The sequence below is a fragment of the Arvicola amphibius genome, chromosome 17 (genome assembly GCF_903992535.2).
Source record: "Arvicola amphibius chromosome 17, mArvAmp1.2, whole genome shotgun sequence".
In the NCBI taxonomy this organism is placed as follows: Eukaryota; Metazoa; Chordata; class Mammalia; order Rodentia; family Cricetidae; genus Arvicola; species Arvicola amphibius.
The window spans coordinates 26,169,303-26,191,260 of NC_052063.2; the positions used below are offsets into that span (position 1 = coordinate 26,169,303).

At 37.4% G+C, this 21,958-nt stretch overlaps 1 protein-coding gene across 1 annotated transcript; it reads right to left on the bottom strand.

Annotated features, from left to right (window-relative positions):
• Positions 1–10,143: 10,143 nt before the first annotated feature.
• Positions 10,144–21,722, bottom strand: LOC119803621 (40S ribosomal protein S16-like). Its single transcript, XM_042054243.1, is given in 4 exon segments — positions 10,144–10,225; positions 10,227–10,432; positions 10,487–10,618; positions 21,582–21,722. Coding segments are annotated over 4 exon segments (561 nt in total).
• Positions 21,723–21,958: the final 236 nt, after the last annotated feature.

Consider the following 21,958-nt stretch of genomic DNA (forward strand, 5'->3'; position numbering starts at 1 on the left):
AGCCTGGTCTACAAGAACTAGTTACAGGACAGGCTCCAAAGCTACAGAAAAACCCTGTTTTACAAAATAGAAAGAAGGAAAGAGAGAGAGAGAGAGAGAGAGAGAGAGAGAGAGAGAGAGAGAGAGAGAGAGAGAAGAAGGAGGGAGGGAGAGAGGGAGGGAGGGAGGGAGGGAGGGAGGGAGCGAAGAAAATAACCCTACTATTGTATTGTGCTATTTCAAAGTGGTTTTTCCTCATTCTGCAAACTCCTGGCAGAATAGAAAATATCACTATGTTCCAAGTAATGCAAAATTTCATGGACTTGGAAATGTCTTGATTTAATTTATAGAGAGTATAATGAATCCAGTGATGATAATAGTGATTTATTTAGTAAAAAGCAGTCAGGTGTAGAGTTTGAGTTTGGTAAGTGCTAGTTAAACCCTAAATTCAAGGAATGAGTGTGCAATGGTACTTTCATGCTAACAGCTTCAGAAGAAATTTCAAAGAAGACCACCAGGTAGATCTATATTATTGGGTATATATGTTGGGCAGTGGTGTTACAAACCTTTAATCCGAGCACTTGGGAAGCAGAGTCAAATAGATCTCTGTGAGATCAATGCCAGCCTGGTCTATACAGCAAGTTCCAGGACAGCCAAGGCTGTGACACACAGAAACCTTTCTTCGAAAAGCAAAACAGCAGCAGCAGCAGCAACAACAACAACAAAAACGTTTGGGTATCTCACAGGGAATGCAGTATCAAAATACAAACATTACCTCCATTTCATCTAGTCAGCTTTTGCTACAAATGCTACTTTATCCTTAAATTATATAACTTCATAAAACTCCCATTAAGCATATCGACAAAATTTTATGATCTAAGTAAATGGTATTATAATTTTCCTTTCTTTGCATTTGTTCAATTTAGGGAAATTATAACACAGCTAGCTCTTTTGTCATCACGGGTCTCAGAACTTTTTTCATCTAGGCTCTTCAATGGGCTCCTGGTCATTACTTCTGATGCATCTCAACTTCTTATGCTGTGTATGATTTTCCTTCAAATCCATTATCTTGCTATTCTTTCTATTAACACTTGTCTCTTTCTCATCTGAATAATTTCCCCAGCTGTCCCTATCCATCTGTAATTTTGATCAAGCTGATTTATTATCTTTCAGTTCTTCCAGCATCTTCTATTAGAGCTTTGGTGGGGCACTCATTTGCATTTTCCACTCACTGTTAATGAATATATTGAATAAGAATATCAAAGCACATTTGGATCCCTGGAGACCTTCCTTGATACTTCTATCTTCCAATGAGGCATAAAATAATTATACTTTCTATTTGCTGAATAATTTGTGTATTCTTATGGTATCATTATTTATAAGCAATAAAACCTTAAATAATGAAACACCCAATTAACTACATTTTTTTAAAAACTCAACTTTTAGGGAAAAAAAACAAAACAAAACACAGTTGATACCATGTACTGAGTTTAGAAATTACTAATTTCGCAGTCCTAACTCAGGTTTGCTTTATCTCAGGCTTCTATGTCTTTTATAGCTCCAAGGCAGTCTTTAAGGTATTAATGATACTTATAATAATATACTTAATAATCATATTAGAAAAATATAACAATAACTCTTTCATAGAAGAGAGAAGAGGACTTCTAGTGTTACTGGATTCAATATCGTGCAACTAAGTGTATGCGTACATATATAATCATGTTTGCTTATGTGTATGGAAATATGCATGCACAGAGGGGAAGAGAGAGGCAGAGAGAGAGACACACAGAGAGAGAGAAACTAGAAGAAGATTAGTAAGCCTTTTAGAAAAAGAAAACAAATATAGAACTCTAGATTTCCTTTCCTTATGGTCTGATAAAGTTAGTTTGATTGCATTCATTAACATAGGTGGCTCATACAATGCATGGATGTGATCATGTGAATGTTTGTTTGTTTGTTTTGATACTTGCCAGCTTCAAACATATACTTTTTCCGTTTCAGCCTCTTAAATATTAAAATCACATGTATGCACCATGACAGACCTTTTTGAATACAAGCATGTCTACATTTTTACTTATATGTAAAGAACCATTGCACATTATCCCATCATCTTTAAATTTAAGATAGGTTCCATGTTAATCCACTCTGAAAATAATGCAGGCATGTATACTTTAAAGACATTTTTCCCTTTCAAAAGTGAAGTTAGCTGCTTAAATTAAGTCATTTATTCTCTCATGACCAAGAATAGCATCGTGGTGGTAGTTATTTAGCAAAATTAACAATGCCTCTTCTACCTTCATCATAGTGATTGGTGTGTCCTATATAACATGTTACTTTGCTAGGAAAACATTAAGACAGTTGCCAAATTGATCTTTCTCATTTTTCTTCTGTATTCAAAGCTTTAAATTCTGACTGTGATCAAGAAACTTGATCTGTCAGACTCAAAGAATTTTATTAATTAGGGCTTTTTCTCCCTAAGGAGTAGTAGATATTCATTTAATGTGACAACAGATATCAAATAAAAAATGTAACACTGGGTTATTTGCATTTAAATAAGCATAAGCATGAAGTGGGGTCTTGAAGATAAAGGAAGTGGCTCCCAAGAGATAGGAGCATAAGAAATAAAATAGAAAGACAACTGTAACAAGTGATCTAATCAAGATAAAACTGGACATTCTTGGAGGAAACTCAGCAGTATATCTAAAATTTCAGTTGTATATAAACTCTAATGCTTCATTTTTTGGGGATAATTTTTTCAGCCTAAAAATAGTACTGTTAGATTTATGCATTTATAATAGAATCACAAATTGATTTTGTGGTTTAAATTTGTAAAACATCAATATAAAACATCTGTCATAGTGACTGGTTTGTAATTGATAAGCAACCATAAAGTGTTATCTATGAACTTTCTTCTGTTTAAAAGAGAACTTAGTAGATACTTTTTCAACTATTCGGGCTGAGAAATTAAAATAAATTATGAGGAAGGCAGGATGGGGAGATAAACGTGTCTCCTATATCTGAGAAGATACAGGCTCTAAATGACTAGGAATGACATCATTAAGTCCGCCAATTCAAAAAAGCTAATGTATAGTGTGGGAATTTATGCTCGAGTGAAGCTTGTGTTTGTGCAGGAGGAAGATGGTATCCAATATTGAATATAATCATTATGTGAGGCAAAGAATTCATAGACTGCTTTTCATGACCTGGACTCTTTTTTATTTATAAAACATATTTATTGTTTGTGTATATGGTACGTGTATGTGTATGGTTTCAGTTTTCTAAAATACTACTATTTTAGAATTTCCAAGCCAAAAAAAAGGGGGGGGGATTCATTTCGATCAGGTCTGTTTGAAAAGAGCCTTCTGTCTCCATTTCCTTTCCTGATATGGAAGTTGGCCTCCCTGTGGCAATTTCTTCTCTCTGCAGGACATAAAAGGGGAAGTGCTTCCTTTGGCCCAAATTTATCCATAAGCAACAAGCATCCTAATGGGGCTGACCAGTTCTGCCACCCTTCTGCAAACAAAACCCTGACCCTTAAAGAGCAATAGAACATTTGAAAACCTCTTGAGTTAAAAAAAAGACTCCAAATTGTTTCAATAGATATTCCATAAATTTCTCATAGAAGTTCAAGGAAACAGCAAAATCAAGTCCAAAGAACTGAAACAACTTACTTAAAACATAGCCCAGAGACTCAAGGGGAGGATTCTTTACAGAATTCAATATTATTTTATCAATAATTCTTTTGATGTCTTAGAAGATAATATTCTGAGTTTAAATATAATAATGGGAAAATTTATGTTTTGAATGAGCCAAAATGAATGAAAAATAATTTTATGAGTGTCCTCACCAACTTACTTATCTAATATTTTATATTTAATAGAAAATAAATGAAAATCTTAGTTGGGTCTCTAATATCAACTCATCTAATGAAAAATACTGCACTGTGTTAAAATATAGTTATTTTGTAGTACTAATTGAAATATTGCACAACTGACTATATCTGAGATTTAATGAAATATGATACTTGCTTGGGTGCTACAAAGTAACATGCCTGACTGTATTCTAAATTTAAAAATTCTAAATTTTTTTTTTTTTTTTTTTTTTTGGTTTTTCGAGACAAGGTTTCTCTGAAGCTTTTTTAGAGCCTGTCCTGGAACTAGCTCTTGTAGACCAGGCTGGCCTCGAACTCACAGATATCCGCCTGCCTCTGCCTCCCGAGTGCTGGGATTAAAGGCGTGCGCCACCACCGCCCGGCTTCTAAATTTTTTAAATAGAGACTTTTTCATTGATTTTTTTTTTCATTTTCATTGCGTTCTTTCTATCCTCAGGTCAATGCATACCACTGGGAATATTTATAAGTTTTATACTTTTAGACAAATTAGCATACAACAGTGCATAGAAAATCATTTACAAATAAGTGTACAAGTATCCCAGACCCCAAAATAATGAAGAGTAACTACAAAGTTATAGAAATCAACTTGCTTATAGATTTATGATATTTTATGACCATTTTTAGGAAATCACATAATGATTAGACATACTATATTTATTTGAAGAAAATGTACAAGGTTAATTGTCTTTGTTACTGTCTGGGAAATGATATGTACCTATGTGATGAAGTTCTTTTTTAATTCTATAAAATGTGACGTATATTTTCAATTTCAGAAAATTTCAAAATTCAGCTACGCAAGAGGAAATCATGATAACAGTAAAGAAAATGCACTGAGCCAATCACATAGATGGAATGAAAATACACACAGACATAGGTCCAAATTTGCTCAGTGTTGGCCTCCAATTTGCACCTGCAGTGTGTGGGAATAATTTAAATGAGATAACATCTGGCATATTGTAAGAGCGAGAACAATTACACAAGATTTTAAACTATGACTACACTATGGGAGAACATAATTAAGAAAGTTAGGTGCCCAAGATAGGTTTCAACTTGCAGACTGTAAACCAGGGTATCTTCAGACATGACAGCCCAGAGGCAAACTGACAAAAAATATATATCTATATGAGAAGGAACCAAAGGCTGTGTACCTGCACTGTAATAGGTCCATCGTGGCATGATGATAAGATGGTGAGCTTTGGAGTTAATTAGATCTAGTTAAGCAGCCTAGTACTAGAGAGCAGCTATCTAATCCTCTTGTGTCCCATGGCTCAATAAAACGAGAGCAATGAAACCTCTGAGAACTTATAATAAAAGTTATAGTGGAATACCAGAGAGTAGATTACAACAAATAGCTCTTTTCTTTCTGAAACTTCTTTTTCTGTTTCATACTTCTATTGTATATGATAACATTAGTACAGGTATTTGCCTTTATAAGTCTGACCTAAATTTGCCTACCTTATACTCTAGGGACTCAGGAATTGTTATTTATTCTGTGCAAGAAAAGCATTTGTCAAAGTTGTATTCAAGGTGATGGAAATACGACTGTGAACAAAAAAAAATGGCCCCTTGTTTCATATAATCCATTAAGAGAGTCACTCTCAGTAACTGCACATAGCAAATATAACACCAGCTTAAATGTTGTGAGCACCATGGGGAAGAGAAACACCCTGTGGAGAAGGGTGAAGAAGCCAGGAAAGTATTTCATGAAGAAGAAAGAATACAAAATTTAGGCAAAAAAAAAGTTGAAAAGAAGAGAAAGAATAGGTAGAAGAGGAGGAACAAACAAAACACTGTCCAAACACTCTCTTCTCTTTTTCCATCTCTCTCTCCTTCCCTCTCTATTTGATCTTCCTCCTCTCCCTTCCTCCCCCACTTCCATCATCCTTCTCTCTCCCTCCACTTCTTACTCTTTCTCTCCCTCTCCCTCCACCCTCTCTCTGACTCCTACTTGCTGTCTATGAATTATGATATAAAATCCTCAGTTACTGCTCCAGATTCATTACTGTTTGCTTCCTTCCATGAAGATCATGGACTAACTCTCTAAAGTCTGTAAGCAATCCCCCAATTAAATGTCTTCTTTTATAAAAATTGACTTGATCATGGTGCTTCTTCACAGCAAAAGAACAATAACTAAGACATATATGCAACCATAAGAATATGTTTATTCTAAAATTGAGGACATGGTTGACAATACTAGAAATGAGGAGAGGGAGCCTGAAAAGGCCAGTTCCTATAGCCATACTGATGAATTTCTTGCATATCACCATAGAACCTCCACCTGGCGATAGATGAAGAAAATGACTGAGCCCCACTTTGGAGCACCAGACTGAGCTCCCAAGGTCCTGATGAGGAGCAGAAGGAGGGAGAACATGAGAAAGTCAGGACCGTGAGGGGTGCGTTCACCCATGGAGACTGTGGGACAGAACTAAGGGGAGATCACCAACTCCAGTTGGAATGGGACTGATGGAACATGAGACCAAACCGGACTCTCTGAATGTGGCCAACTCTGGAGGCTGACTGAGAAGCCAAGGACAAAGGCGCTGGGCTTTGATTCTTCTGCATGGACGGGCTCTGTGGGAGCTTTCTCAGCTTGGTCGATCACCTTCCTGGACCTGGGGGGAGTTGGGAGGACCTTGGTCTTAACATAGAGTAGGGAACCACGATGGCTCCTTGGCCTGGAGAGGGAGGGGGGTATGGGTGGAGGGGAGGGGAGGGAAGGGGGAGAAGGAGGGAAGGAGATGGAAATTTTTTAAATATAAAAAAAACATATTAAATAAAAAAGAGGAACTTGATTCTTTAAAAAAAAGGATGTTGAGCAATTCCTTAAATGTCTTTTAGGCCATTTGGTATTCTTCTGCTGAGAATTCTGTTTAGTTCTGTACTCCATTTTAATTGGGTTATTTTGTATTTTGATGTCTATTTTTTGTGTTCTTTATATATTTTGGAGATCATCTGTCAGATGACCCCAGCTGAGATTCCTGGCAACAGTATGGCAAGTACCCAAACAGGACTTCTCCTTAGATTAGTGAATATACCAACTATCTCCATAGAGTCTTCATCCAGTAACTGACGGAGCCAGATGCAGAGCAGAGGGGCCTGGTCATGCTTCAACTTAATATGCCAGACTTTGTTGTCTCAACATGGAACCTTTACTGGTTGGTAGGAGTGGATGGGGGTTGGCTGGGTGGGGGAGGAGGGGAAGCAGGATGAGTGATGTGGGAGGAACTATGGAAAATAAACAACTATTTACAAAAAGTCTTGCTTTTAAAAAACTATGTTGGATATAAGAAAAGGTGTTACAAGATGGGAGAGAATGCAGAAAGGAGATCTGATTGATCAGTCTTTTTGTTTGCACGGGTCCTTTTACTGAGACATTTTGTAGGCATTGTGAGTTCTCAGCTGGCTTTTGTGGTAGTCAAGACAATTTAAACTTTAGGGGCAATTTAAAAACCTTACCTTTAAGACATCATGATTTACTTAGCATATTGCTTGAGATTGGCTTCCTAAGACACACTCCCACAGTTAGACCAGCCTCAGTTTGGGGTCTGGAGAAATAGCTCAATGACAAAAAAAAAAAAAAAAAAAAAAAAAAAAAAAAAAAAAAAAAAAATGCTTCCTCTTCATTCATAAGACAATAATTTTATGACCAGCCTTCACATCAGGTAGCTCACAACCACCTATGGAGTTCTAAGGGATTCTATGCCCAGTTCTGGCCTCAGTGAACACATTTAATACACACACACATGCGCACGCGCGCGCGCGCACACACACACACACACACACACACACACACACACACACACACCATTTTTAAACCTCAGATTTGTTTAAGCAATATTTCTTCTGCAAACTAGGTAACAGACAAGAAACATTTCATTACCAGGAAATTTTATTGATTTTAAATTCTGTATATATGTTTGTGTGCCTGTGTGGATAAATACACCTGAACATCGGTGTCCATGGATACCAGGAGCATCAGATGCCCTGAAGCTTGTACTGGGACCCAAATTCTCATACTATGAAAGATCAATGCATGATCTCAGCCTCTTTTCTATTTCCCCAGGCCCTCATTGCTCACACTTTATAGGTTTCAAAAAGGGAAATGTTTCCATCGAGTGTGTTCCTGTGGAAGACTTGGAAGGTTGTTCTAAAAATTGTTAGTCACAGACTGTTGATTCTTTGGCAAGCAACACTAGAGAACATATCCTATTGTCCTTTTCTTCCTCTACTAAACATCTCATGTATGTGTTAAAAAGCTCTCTGAGTATCTATGGAGTTCTTGTATAAATAGGGGTCAGAAACATATTGCTAGCATTTAAGATTTCTTCTTTAAAATTCCAAATTAAATCTTTCCACAGTATGGAGATAAAAGTTTTCCAGCTTGCATTGATTCTGAAAATTCAGCATATAAACTCTGTAACTAAATAATATTTACAAATAAACTTATATTTTCTTTCATTCTTGTTGGAGTAAAAATTATTTAAAAGTGTCAAACTTTTTTCTAATAAGAGCTAATAAGAGTTCTTCCTCCTTTTCCTCCTCCTCCTCCTCCTTCTCCTCCTCCTCCTCCTCCTTCTCCTCCTCCTCCTCCTCTTCTTCTTCCATTATTTGTCACACGACTTTTACTTGAGATCCCAGATTACTGAGGAGATCTCATCTATTTCCACTTCTCAAGGAGATCCTCTTAGGATCTTGTTACCTAGCTGCTCTGGGGCTACCAACACAATTCTTTTTTAAATTATTTTTATTTATTTATTTTATTATTTTATTTATTTATTTTTATTTATTTTATTTTTAAATTATTTTTCTCCATTTTCCTCTCCTCTTCCCCCTCCCCTTCTACCATTTCCCATGATCCCATGCTCCCAATTTACACAGGAGATCTTGCCTTTTCTACTGCCCATGTAGATTAAATCCATGTATGTCTTTGTTAGGATCCTTTTTGTTGTCTAGGTTCTCTGGGATTGTTAATTATAGGCTGGTTTTCTTTGTTTTATGTCTAAATGCCACTTATGAGTGTGTACTTATTATATTTGTTTTTTTAGATCTGAGTTACCTCACTCAATATGATGTTTTCTAGATCCATCCATTTGCTCGCAAATTTCATGACATCATTATTTTTCCCGCTGTGTAGTACTCCACTGAGTAAATGTACCACGTCTTCCTTATCCACTCCTCAGTTGAAGGGCATTTAGGTTGTTTCTGGGTTTTGGATATGACAAACAATGCTGCTATGAACGTAACTGAGTACTTGTCCTTGTGGTATGATTGAGCTTCTTCGGCTACATACACAAAAGTGGTATTACTGGGTCTTGAGGTAGCATTAGCAAAGAAGAATGCTGGACCTGGCCTTCTGCTGTAATTAGATTGATGACTACCAAATTGTCCTCATAAAACCTTTATCCAGTAACTGATGGAAGAAGATGCAGAGATCCACAGTCTTGCACTGGGCTGAGCTCCAGGAGTCCAGTTGAAATGAGGGAGGAGGCATATATGAGCAAGGGGTATCAAGATCATAACAGGTAAAGCCGTAGAGACAGCTGACCTGAGATTGTAGGAATTCGCAGAATCTTGAGAAACAGTTAGGGAGCCTGCATGGAAGTAACCTCCTAAAGCCCTTGCATCTGGGTGACAGTTGAAGAGTTTGGTCTGTTTGTGAAGCTCATAGAAGTGGGACCAGGGCCTGTCCCTGACACATGAGCTGGTTCTTTGAAACCTGCACTCTACCTTGCTCAACGTTGATGCAAGGGGGAGGAGCTTGGTCTTTTCTCAACTTGACACACCATGCTTTCTTGACTGCCATGGGATGCTTTACCACTTCAGAATGGAGAAGGAGGCAGAGTGGGTAGGGGCAGGGCTACAAGAGAGTCGGGAGGAGAGAACAAGAGGAGCAGAGGAAGGGGGAACTGTGGTAGGCTTGTAAAATTAACTAACTAATTAACTTACTAAAAAGTAATTGATTAGTACTGATAATGAGTATATCAAGGGCAATATTAATGATAGAGACAATTATATGCAAGGTGCACAGTCAATTATTTTGAGTAAAATACCAACATGACTAGAACCCTGAATATTCCAGCTAATAAAAGAAGCAGGCTGCTTAATGTGTAGATAGACTGTAAATAGTTTCAAATCGTAAGGTACAAAGAAAAGTAATTTTTCTTCCTAACTTCTTTCTTCTTTCTGTCCCATACCAGATGACTCTTTTTTTTTTAAACACTAAAACCCTAGGATGTTTATTACAAAGGTAAACCCTGATCCTTGATTTGGGCTTATCGGTAGGATTTCTGGTATCGAGCACGGGCACAAGGACCTCCGAACTTTTTGGATTCATAGCGCCGAGGATAAGCTACACAGGGTCCTATCATACTGGATGAGGATATCTTTGATCTCCTTTTTAGAGGCTTCATTCGCATACTTTTGATAATAGGCCACCAGGGCTTTGGAGATGGACTGTCGGATAGCATAAATTTGGGCCACATGACCACCACCCTTCACAGGGACCCAGATACCCGCACCGGCTAATTGCTCTTTGCCCAGCAGCAGAACAGGCTCCAGTAACTTTTACTGCAGCTTGCATGGCTCGATGATCATCTCCAGGGGACGTCCGCTCACCTTGATGAGCCCATTTCCCCATTTGTAGTGCACCACGGTGGTGGCTGTCTTCTTGTGTCCCAAGACTTGCATGGACTGCAGCGGACCCTTGGACAAAATAGCTGCGAGTATGAACACGAGGTCCTCACCGTGCTGCACCACGGGAAAAAGCCCAGATGACTCTTGACATGAGGCAGAAACTAAATTTTTCTTTTAACGACATTCTTGGATTTAGAGAAGAACAGAGCCTTTGTCCAATTCTAAAGCCAGCTCTATATAGTTATCTGTCTCTCTCTCTCTCTCTGTGTCTCTCTCTCTGTCTCTGTGTCTCGTGTCTCTCTCTATATATATTATATTTAATATAAATATATATATATGTATGTATATATATATATATTTAAATTTATATGTTTTGATAACCTGTTCTTATAAGTCATTTCCTTGATAATCCTTATTGGATGGTTATTTTTCCTTCTGTTAGCATCCAAATATCCAGGGTCTTTTATTTTTGAAGATATGTATTTTTCTGTATAGACAAGAGCAGAACCCTGCCCCGAACCTGCTGCTGTCATCCCTTTATCAATAGCATTAATAAAATTCAAGGTTAATAAAGCATTATGCAATCTATTTTTTTTTAATTTGCCCGACACAAATGAACTGTCATTCATTATACTGGGAATGCAATCTTTACTTGACAATTGTTCTTATGGTATACCGTCTTATTATGTTAAAGTTACAATTTTTTAAAATTGTTGTTTAGAAAGCAAAAGGGGAAATGTTGGGGGATATTATTTTCAGGTGCGTGACATTGGTTTACACTCCATTTGTTTAACTCAGGGAATCTGTGTTACTGTGCTTGTTTAAAGTACCTGATGGTCCTAATAAAGAGCAGAACGGCCACTAGCAAGACAGGAGCAAGGATAGGTGGGGCTGACAGGCCAAGAGGATAAGTAGAAGGAAGAATGAAGAGTAAGAAAACAAGGAGAAAAGGACATCAGAGGCCAGCCACCCAGTCAGCCACAGAGTAAGATAGAAAAGTAAGATATACAGAACTAAGAGAATGGTAAAAGCCTAGAGGCCAAAGGTAGTCAAGATAATTTCCATTAAGAAAATCTGGCTAGAAACAAGCCACACTATGGCCGGACATTCATAACTAAGAAAAACCTCTATGTTTGATTTATTTCGGAGCTGGGTGGTTTGCCCCTCCAAAAGCCAAAAGAGTGAAAGATCACACAATAAACCTCTGTGGTTCTACAGATTGTAGGGAGCTTATCACTGACTTAACTGTTATTATCCACATATAAACAAATCCACACCACATTTGTCTTTCTGGGTCTGTGTTACCTCACTTAGCATATTTTGTTTTGGTTTCCTTTCCTAGGTCCATCCATTTATCTTTGTGTTTCTAATTTCAATTTTTAATAACTGAGTGCTCCATTGTGTAAATGTATCACATGTTCTTATCCATTGTTTTATTGGATTTAGGTTGCTTCCAATTTCTGGCTATTATTAAGTAACAGTGAAAAGAGTTAAGCAAGTGTCTCTGCAGTAGGATGAAATGTCCTAAGGTTGTATACTCAAGAGTGGCATCACCAGATCTTATTTTTTTATTGATTTTATTGAACTATACATTTTTCTCTGCTCCACTCACTTCTTTTTCCCTCCACTTCAACCTTCTCTTATGATCCCCATGCTTCCAATTTACGGAGGAGTTCCTTTTCTATTTCCCATGTAGATTAGATTCATGTATGACTCCCTTATGGTCCTCATTGTTGTCTAGGTTCTCTGGGATTGTGATTTTTAGGCTGGTTTTCTTTGATTTATGTTTAAAAAACACTTATGAGTGACTACATATGATAATTGTCTTTCTGGGTTTGGGTTACCTCTCTAAATGTTATATTTCCTAGCTCTATCCATTTGCCTGCAAATTTCAACAATCATTATTTTTCTGCTGATTAGTACTCCATTGTGTAAATATACCACATTTTCCTAATCAATTCTTAAGTCAAAGGGCATTTAGGTTCTTTACAGTTCTGGCTATGACAAACAATGCTGCTATGAACATAGTGGAGCACATGTCCTTATGGTATGATAGAGCATCCTTTGGGTATATACCCAAAAGTGGTATTGCGGGGTCTTGAGGAAGGTTGTTTCCACAGAATGGGAAAAGACCTTCACAAACCATGAATCAGACAGAGATCTGCTCTCCAACATATACAAAGAACTCAAGAAATGAGTCATCAAAAGAACAAACAATCCAATAAAAAAAATCCAGTACAGACCTAAACACAGAACTCTCAACAGAGAAATCTAAAATGACTGGACAACAATTAAGGAAACCCTTCGCTATCAGAGAAATGCAGATCAAAACAACTCTGAGATTCCAACTGACACCTGTGAGAATGGCCAAGAACAAAAACACTGATAACAACTAATGTTGAAGAGGTTGTGGGCAAAAGGGAACACTCCTGAATTGCTGGTGGGAGTGCAAGCTGGTATAGCCCCTTTGGATATCAGTATGGCAATTTCTCAAAAAATTAGCATTGCCAGATTTTGAGGTAGATCTACTGTCAGCTAGCTGAGTAACCATCACATTCATTTTCATTGTAGTTGGGGAACCTTTGAAGTCCCACTCTCAACAGATGAGCTGTTGTCTTTTAATGATCTTTGTTATTCTGATAATGTAATAAGCAATCTTAAAGTAGGTTTGATTTCTAAATACTTGGAGATTAAATATGGAACATATCTTAGGATTTCCAAGCTGTCAGAGTTTTCTTCTTGAGAATTTTCTGTTTATAACTGTACTCTGGTGTGGGAAATTCTTCTGTTTATGTTTTGCTTTTATTGTTTAATGAATAAAACTGTTTCAGCTAGTGATTTAGTAGAATAGGGCAAGTCAGGATTTCCAAGCAGAAAATGGAGGAGAGAGTAGGCAGTCAGTGAGAAGCCATGTAGCTGACACCAGAGACAAACCCCTTTGCTGGAGCTGCCAAAACTTTGCTGGTAGGCTACAACCTCGTGATGATGTACAGTAATGGAGATGGGATATAATTTAGTATAAGAGCCAGATAGAAATATGCTTAAGCTATTTGTTAAACAGTATTGCAAATAATATGGTTTTTGAGCTATTATTTTATGTCTTGGCAGCTGAAAGCGAACAAGCGGGCTCTGATAACAGTACTCAAGTTTTGAATTGTGTTATCTGTTTTCTTGATTTCCAGTTTTTTTGAGTTGTGTATATATTTTAGCTATTAGTCCTCTATCAGATATGTATTTGGTTAAAATCTTTTCCTATTCTGTAGGCTGCCATTTTGTCCAAATGTTGGTGTCCTTTTATGTGCAGAAGTTTTCAGTGTCAGGAGGTCTCATTTATTAATTGTTGATCTTAGTGTCTGTGTTAGTGATGTTCTGTTCAGAAAGTCTTTTTTTTTTTTTTTTTTTTTTTTTTTTTTTTTTTTTTTTTTTTGGTTTTTCGAGACAGGGTTTCCCTGTAGTTTCTAGACCCTGTCCTGGAACTAGCTCTTGTAGACCAGGCTGGCCTTGAACTCAGAGATCTGCCTGCCTCTGCCTCCCGAGTGCTGGGATTAGAGGCGTGCACCACTGCTGCCCGGCTCAGAAAGTCTTTTCCTGTGCTAATGAGTTCAAGGCTATTACCCACTTTATTTTCTACCAAGCTCAGCGTATCTGATTTTATGTTAAGGTCTTTAGTCCATTTGGAGTTCAGCTTTTTGCAGGGTGCTAAGGATGGATCTATTGTGACTGTTCTACACAGAGTCATCCAGTTTGACCAGCACCATTTGGTGAAGATTTTACCAAATGTACATTTCTGGCATCTTTATAAAAAATCAGTTATCAATGTATGTGTGAATTTATGTCTGGTCTTCAATTTGATTCCATTCACCAATTATCTGCCTTTATGCCTACACCATAGTTTTTATTACTATAGCTCTGTACTACAACTTGAAATCTGGGATGCTGAGATCTCCAGCAGTCTTTTCGTTGTTCAGGATTGTTCAGTCTATCCTGGTTGTTCGTTGTGTGTGTTTTATTGTTCAGGATTGTTCAATCTATCCTGGTTATTCTTTGTGTGTGTATGCATGTGTCTTGTTGTTCAGGATTGTTCCATCTATCCTTGTTGGTTTTGTGTATGTATCTGTGTGTTTTATTGTTCAGGATTGTTCAATCTATCCTGGTTATTCTTTGTGTGTGTATGTGTGTGTTTTATTGTTCCAGATTGTTCCATCTATCCTGGTTGTTCTTTTCGGTGTGTGTGTGTGTGTGTTTCCATATGAAGCTAAACACTAAACTTTAAATATCTCTGAATAACTATGTTGCAATTTTCATAGGTATTGAATCTGTAGATCACTTTTGGTGCAATGGCCACTTTTATTATGTTAAACCTATCAATCTATGAGCATGGCAGATCTTTATATCTTCTGATGTCTTCTTCAATTTCTTTCTCCAATGTCTTACAGTTTCCAGGCTGTGTGACAATGGCTTGTACCCTGTCAATTGTATTTTAATAAAATGCTGAATGGCCAGTAGCCAGGCAGGAAGAATAGGCAGACAACCAGACATTAAGTAGAGGTGAGTCAATGAGAACAGGAGAATTCTGGGAAGAAGGAAGTCCTAATCTGCAGTCTTGACCCAGGCACAGAAGAAGTAAGATGTGACTGCCTCGCTGAATAAGGCACTGAGCCATATGGCTAGCATAGACAAGAATAATGGGCTAATATATGTTATAAGAGTTAATAAGAAGTCGGAGCTAATGGACCAATCAATTTATAACTAATGTAGACCTCTGTGTGATTTCTTTTGGACTTAACAACTGTGGGAACCAGACAGGACAGAAACATCTGAAAATATTTCCATCATACAAATATTTCACTTTTTTGGTTAGAATTACCTCAAGATATATTTGATATTATTTTTAAAAGTGTGTTTCCCTGGTTTCATTTTTAGTCTGTCACTTGTATTTGAGAGGCTACTGATTCTTGTGTATTAGTTGTATCCTGTTACTTTGCTGAAATTGTTTCTCTGCTGTAGCAGTTTCTGAGTGGATTTTTAAGGTTCTGAATGTATACTATCATATCATCCCCAAGTAAAGATACTTGGACTTCCACCTTTCCTATTTCAGATTCTCTTGGTCTCCTGAAGTACACAGTAGACAAACTTTAAGAAGTAATCAGGCATGGCACAGTCTTTTCAATCTCTTTCCATATTGAGTTGTTTTCAGCTGCCCCCAGAAGCACTAGCTTTTAAGTCTGTTACAGAAAACAACTGTCCAGTCTGTTGATTATAGATCACACTTGGATCTCTCAGAGCCACTGTTTTCAATTACATTTTCTTCTCTCTTGTTGTAAAACATTTCAACAAAGAGCTAAGGAACTTCTCACGTAAATGACCCAAAGAAGAATAATGGCCAGACACATATTCTCAGGAATTCCACTGTTACAGTATGTGGAACCATCTTGGAAAATGGCATTTTGGATGTTAACTCCTTTAGTCATTTAATAAAATGCTTCTCTAAGCGCAGCTCAAAGAACCACTATATAGTTTTTGAAGGACACCTTTTTGCCTTAAACCAGACTTTGAATGTATCATTAAAATAGAATTATGGGCTATAATTTTATAGAACTTTCATTTTATTTATCCTTTAAAAAGCATTTGTTATTATTTTATGTATAGGAGTGTTTTGCCTGCATTCATTTAGTTCTTTTGTGTCTTGTCTTGTGCCAGAATAAGATGTGTTACCTCCCCTAAAACTGGAGTTATGGAAGGTTGTGAGGCCCAGTTTAGGTACTGGGACTCAAACCCAGGTTCTCTAGAATAGCAACTATTGCTGTTAATTTCTGAATCATCTTTTCATCCATTGTGATATATCTCTGACAGAAAAAAATGTAGAGGTTGATTTTGAAAGCATTCCCTGCTAATATATGAGAATGTCTTAGCATCTCAATTTTTATCCATTTAAGAAATATTAATCTGAAAATATTATCTTTAGAATTGATATAGGTCAGTCATGTAGGATATCAATAACAATATAGTCATTTCTGAGACTTTGTTTATCTATTCATGTCAAACTGAGATCTGACTGTCTAGAATGAGGGAGCTGATTTATTATTCTAAACTATGGTCCAAGCAGTCACAATTGTCACTACACCTAGACTAGAAAACAAGTCACAAAGATGAAGACCAGTACTTCTCCTTAGGATGCAAAAAGTATAATCAATTCATAAACTTTTGTAAATTTTTATTTATAGCAGGATTTTGACAAACTGATTTTATATTCTCTTTCCTGTAAGATATTATCAAAGGGAATATTAATAATAAATATATATTTATGGTATTTATTCTAAAATGTTATTTAGGTGAACTGTTTTAAGAACAATGTATAATTATGAATAACATATGCATAGTATTACATTTTCCAAATGATTTTCTTCTAGTTACTAAATGGCTGTTAATATATAGGCTGTCTGTACATTATAGTACAAGGAGATCAGATACTGTAGCATTAACATTGAAAATGTATGTGTCAAAGGTACTAAATGTTCTCAGACTGAACACATTTAGCAGTTGGTTGAAAGCAATTATTAGTTTTACTTTAGAGACATGAAAACTGAATCAAGAGAGTGTCCATAGAATTGTCAATAAAACTTCTACATAACTTATTATAAGTTCCACCCATTATTAGTGGTGACAGAGGGAGAGAAAATGTGAGCAGGGTGGAGACAGAGGGAAGGAAGAAACAAAGGGCAAAAGAGGAGAGGGAGAGAGAGGAGAGAGAGAGAGTTATGTTGAATGCATAAGTAAGGGTACCATAGCTAGCACTTCCCTACTTGTTCTTGGTATTTTTATAGAAGACTGACTTTGACTCCAAATCTAATTCAATGAATCCTTCTGGCCTGAAGATTTTGTGCAGGACTACATAACAAAAAGGAGTCCTGAGAAGCAATTTCCGGATCACTTTCGTATAGTAATGGGACCATTATATTTATACTTTGAGCCTTTATAAAATGAGCTGTATTTTATGAATTGCAATACATTTTAGCAATCACGTGGGACGTGTCAGATGTGAAGTTAATGGGACTCATTGTAAAACTTGTCTAGATTTCTGCTACTTGAGAGAGGATAAAGGTACAAATCAAAATCAAATTGGAGATGAGGAAGAAACCACCGCATCTATGCCTAATTTTGGTGAGTTATACTTTTTACCATACTTTTCAGCAGTATAGATTTGATAAGTGGATTTCCTTTTTGGCCACGAAGAAATAAATGAGATGATGAATAAGGGGAAAAATGGGGCAAGGAAGAAGAATGAAGATTTGCTAATATATTATCCATCTTCCAGATGCAGCAGAGGTACTTACATAGTTCACCGTTCTTCTAATCCTAAAAGCCATATCAAGATTTATTGTTTCGTACTAAAGACTGTGAAATAACACTTGAAGCTATAGAAAATGTCACACATTGGAGGTATTGTAATTGCTATACCTTAAATTAACCTCTTTCTTGCAGCAGAGACAGAAATTTGGGGATTGTGAGTTGCAGAGATCAGTATTCTTCCAATCTGGCATAATATCCTTAATATCCTCAAGAGTGGCAAATGAAACCTCACACATGTTAAGAGACAAGGAATCGGCACTGCAGATGAAACAATTTCTGGATTTTCGAAAGAAAGATAGCTCTGTTTTTTCCATTCTAAGACCTCAAAATATAATTCCTTATAACAGGAGTCTACAAAAGTTTTGAAGATCTAGATCATGAATATTGTAGAATTTTGTTGGAGGCATAGTTCCGTCACAAGTATTACGCTCTCCTGCTAGAGCAGAGAAGCTGCTATAGGCAAAACGTAATCAAATGGCATAGCTAGAATCCAGCAAAATTTTACTTGGGGAAACAGGTTAAAATCAGCTGACGGATTTGTATTTCTATTTGGCAGATAATAACTGCTGATGTTCTTCTACTTATAGGCATCTTAGTTTCTAAAAGGTTCTATTATATCTATCCCATCATGAGTGTGTTATTGACATGAATGTTATGGGGATAACAATGATTTCCTAACTCAATTTAAGGCCAGTTTCACAGGTGAAAACTAGTGTCTGGTACTATAAATATGACCAAAAGCTCATGTTCAGGATGCTCATGACATTAGGCAAGAACCTACTACATCTATTTTGCTAATTGTATTAGACTACCATTTTGAAAATTGAAAAGGTCTCTCATACAATACACCCCAAACACAGTTTTTCCTCCTTCCACTCTCCCTACATTCTTCCTACCTCTTCTCTCCCACAGATTCACACTCTCCCTCCATTTTATGTTCAGAAACTATAGTCAAACACACAAAACAAGATATAATAAGACAAGGAAAAAGCCCTTTTGTCAAACTGGACAAAGCAACCCAATAAGGAGGAAGAGTCCCAAGAATAGGTATAAGAGTCAGTGATATACCTATTACCTGTTAGGAGTTTCATAAAACATCAAGCTGACAGCCATAACATATGTGCAGAGGACCTGGTACAGACCCATGCAGGCCCATATTTGAAGCTTTGGTCTCTGTGAACTCACATGAGTCCTGCTTAGTTGATTTGGTTGAGCCATGTTCTTCTGGTATTTTCTATCCCCTCTGATTTTTGCAGTCTTTCCGTGCAAAGGGACCTGACGGAGAACCCAGACTTAGACACTCTGCATGAATGTTTTACTGTGGGTCTCTGCTGCCAGAGGAAGCCTCTCTAATGATTACTGGGTAAGACAGCAATCTATAAGTATAGAAGAATATGATTAGGAAATATGTATTTATATTTACTTACTTTTTTATTTTTCAAATAGTAGTTTATTCTACATTAAGTCTCTGGTCTCTTCAGCCTCTGGTTTCTGGCCATCCAGACAGTGTAGGACATGGGCTTCCTTACATAGTATGGGCCTCAAGTTAAACCAAAAGTAGTGTAGATCTCAGATCTCATCAGAGAAACTTTGTGCAACCGACAGCAATTAACACAGACCATATAACTGGTCAACATTCAGATAAGTGTCTTCAGAGTTCTTGACCACAGCTGGGACTTCTGAATCACCCACCAATACCTTTTGAAGAGAGGGCAGAAAAACTGAAAGAGCGCAGATTGAGGAGGTCAGGAGTGAAGCATTGTCTGACTTTCAGGCAGCTAAGGTTACCCGAATAAGAGCTGCACAAGACCAAGCCGGTCAAATCTCCAGCATAAATAAGGAAAAGCAGTTGGTAGTCAAGGGCTACTAGGAAAGGAAAAGTTGATTTTTTTTTTTTAGATATGTGACCATGGAGTTCTGACCATGTTCCAGTAATTGGCCCCATTCTTATCCATATATGAGCAGCAGTATTTAGACTTGGTTGGTTATTAATGAAGACAGAAAAGATAGACATGAATTTGGGAAACAGATATGAAGGAGGGAATTTGGAGAAGTTTGTTGAGTATAGTGGGAGGTAGATGTGATCACAATGTATTGTATTCATGTATGCCATTCTCAAAGACTAATTTTAAATTATCATATGTAAAAATCAAAAGGCCACTCCATGCCCATTCCTATTAAGCAAGAATGGCACTATGAAATTGTCTGCCAATATAATACAGAGCTGGTGAGTGGTGTCTGATGAGTCTCTTTGTTCTTATTTTGAATGCTATGCCCAGAAAGAAAAACAAGAAGTTTGATGTCTCCTCTAAGGAAATAATCATTGTTGGGCAGGTTTAACTGCTATTTCCTTTACTGAACAAATGCCAACTGTGAAATGTGTACCCCTTTCTTGCTATAAATATGCTTGCACAAACTTACTTTTTCTTCGCATTACCAATGTTCCCTTACTGAAGGAAAAATTATCATGAATTTTCATGATACCTTTTCAGACTGTTGTAGAACTGAACTGACATTTATTTCTCCAAGCATACTTGAAACACCCTGGCCTCTAATTTAAACTCCAGTCAGATGTTGCACATTACAACTTCAGAGGGTGATGGTAGCTTGAATTCCACCTATCCGAGTGTGCCCAAACTTCTAGATCTTGCATTTTCCTTTCTTTTATTTCTAAAAAAATATGTTTTAATTAACTAATTAAAAATAATTTTACATCCTGACTGCAATTTCTCTTCCTTCCTCTCCTCACTACCTCCCTTCTGCTTTCCCTTCCTCCTATCCATTCCTTATTGATTTCTAGTAAACAAAAAACAAAAAAGAGTAGACCTCCCATGTATATCCAAAACGCACAGCATATCAAGTTGTAATAAGGCTATGCATCAACCCTTGTTTTAAGACTGGACAAGGCAAACCAGTATGAGGAATAAGGACCCAAAAGCCAATTAACAAGTCTGGAAACCTGCTTGTTCCCATCATTAGGAGTACCACAAGAAGAACAAGCTATGCAACTGTCACATATATACAGAGTACCTAGGTCAGTCCTATGCAAGCTCCCTGGTGGTTGGTTCAGTCTCTGAATTATTTGAGCTCAGGTTAGTTGATTCTGTGGGTATTCTTTTAATGTCCTTGAACCTTCTGGTTCTTATTATCCTCCCCCTGCCCCCATTTTGCATTATTCCTTGAGCTCAGTCTCATGTTTGATTGTTTCCACCAGTTGCTATATGAAGCCTCTCTGATGACAATTGGGGTAGACACTAGTCTATGAGAATAGCAGAATGTCAGGAATTATTCCATTGCCCCCTTTTTTTTGCGAGTTGTGTTTGGTTCTATCTTAGATCTCTGTGCCATCCAACCTCAGGGTCTTCCTGCTCAAGGAATTTTCAGGGGTGGCTCACTCTTGTTGCATGGTAATCAAGCTGGACCAGTCATTTGTTGGCCACTCCCACAATCTCTGTGCCACCTTTACCCCAGCAGATCCCCTAGGCAGGCCAGACTGTAGGTGGAAGTCTATGTGGCTGGGTGGGTGTCCCAATTCCTCCACTAGAAGCCTTGCCTGGTTGCAGGAGATGTTCAGTTCAGGCTACATATTTGCGATTAACAACTCTCAGCTGGGGTTATCCCTGTAGATTCCTGAGAGTTTCCCTTTTACTGAGTTTCTGCCTGATCCCACATGCCTTCCTTTCTCAGTGAGCTCTTTCAGTACTCTCTCCCACAACCCCACACCCACCTGATCCCTCATGTTTCCATCCCTACTCACCCCTAGTCCACCTATGCCATCTCTTCTATTTTTCCTTCTCAGAGAGATCCATGCATCCACCCTTGGGTACTCCTTGCAACCTAGTCTCCCTGGGTCTGTGGATTGTAACATGCCTATCTTTTACTTACAGCTAATATCCACTTTTAAGTGAGCCCATATCATGTTTGTCTTTCTGTCTGAGTTACCTCACTAAAGATGAGTTTTTTAAAGTTTCACCTCACTAAAGATGATTTTTTTAAATAGTTTCTTCCATTTGTCTTAAGATTCCAGGATGTCATTGTAACAGCTGAGTAATAATCCATTGAGTGAATGTGCTATATTTCCTTTATCCATCTTTGGTTGAGGGA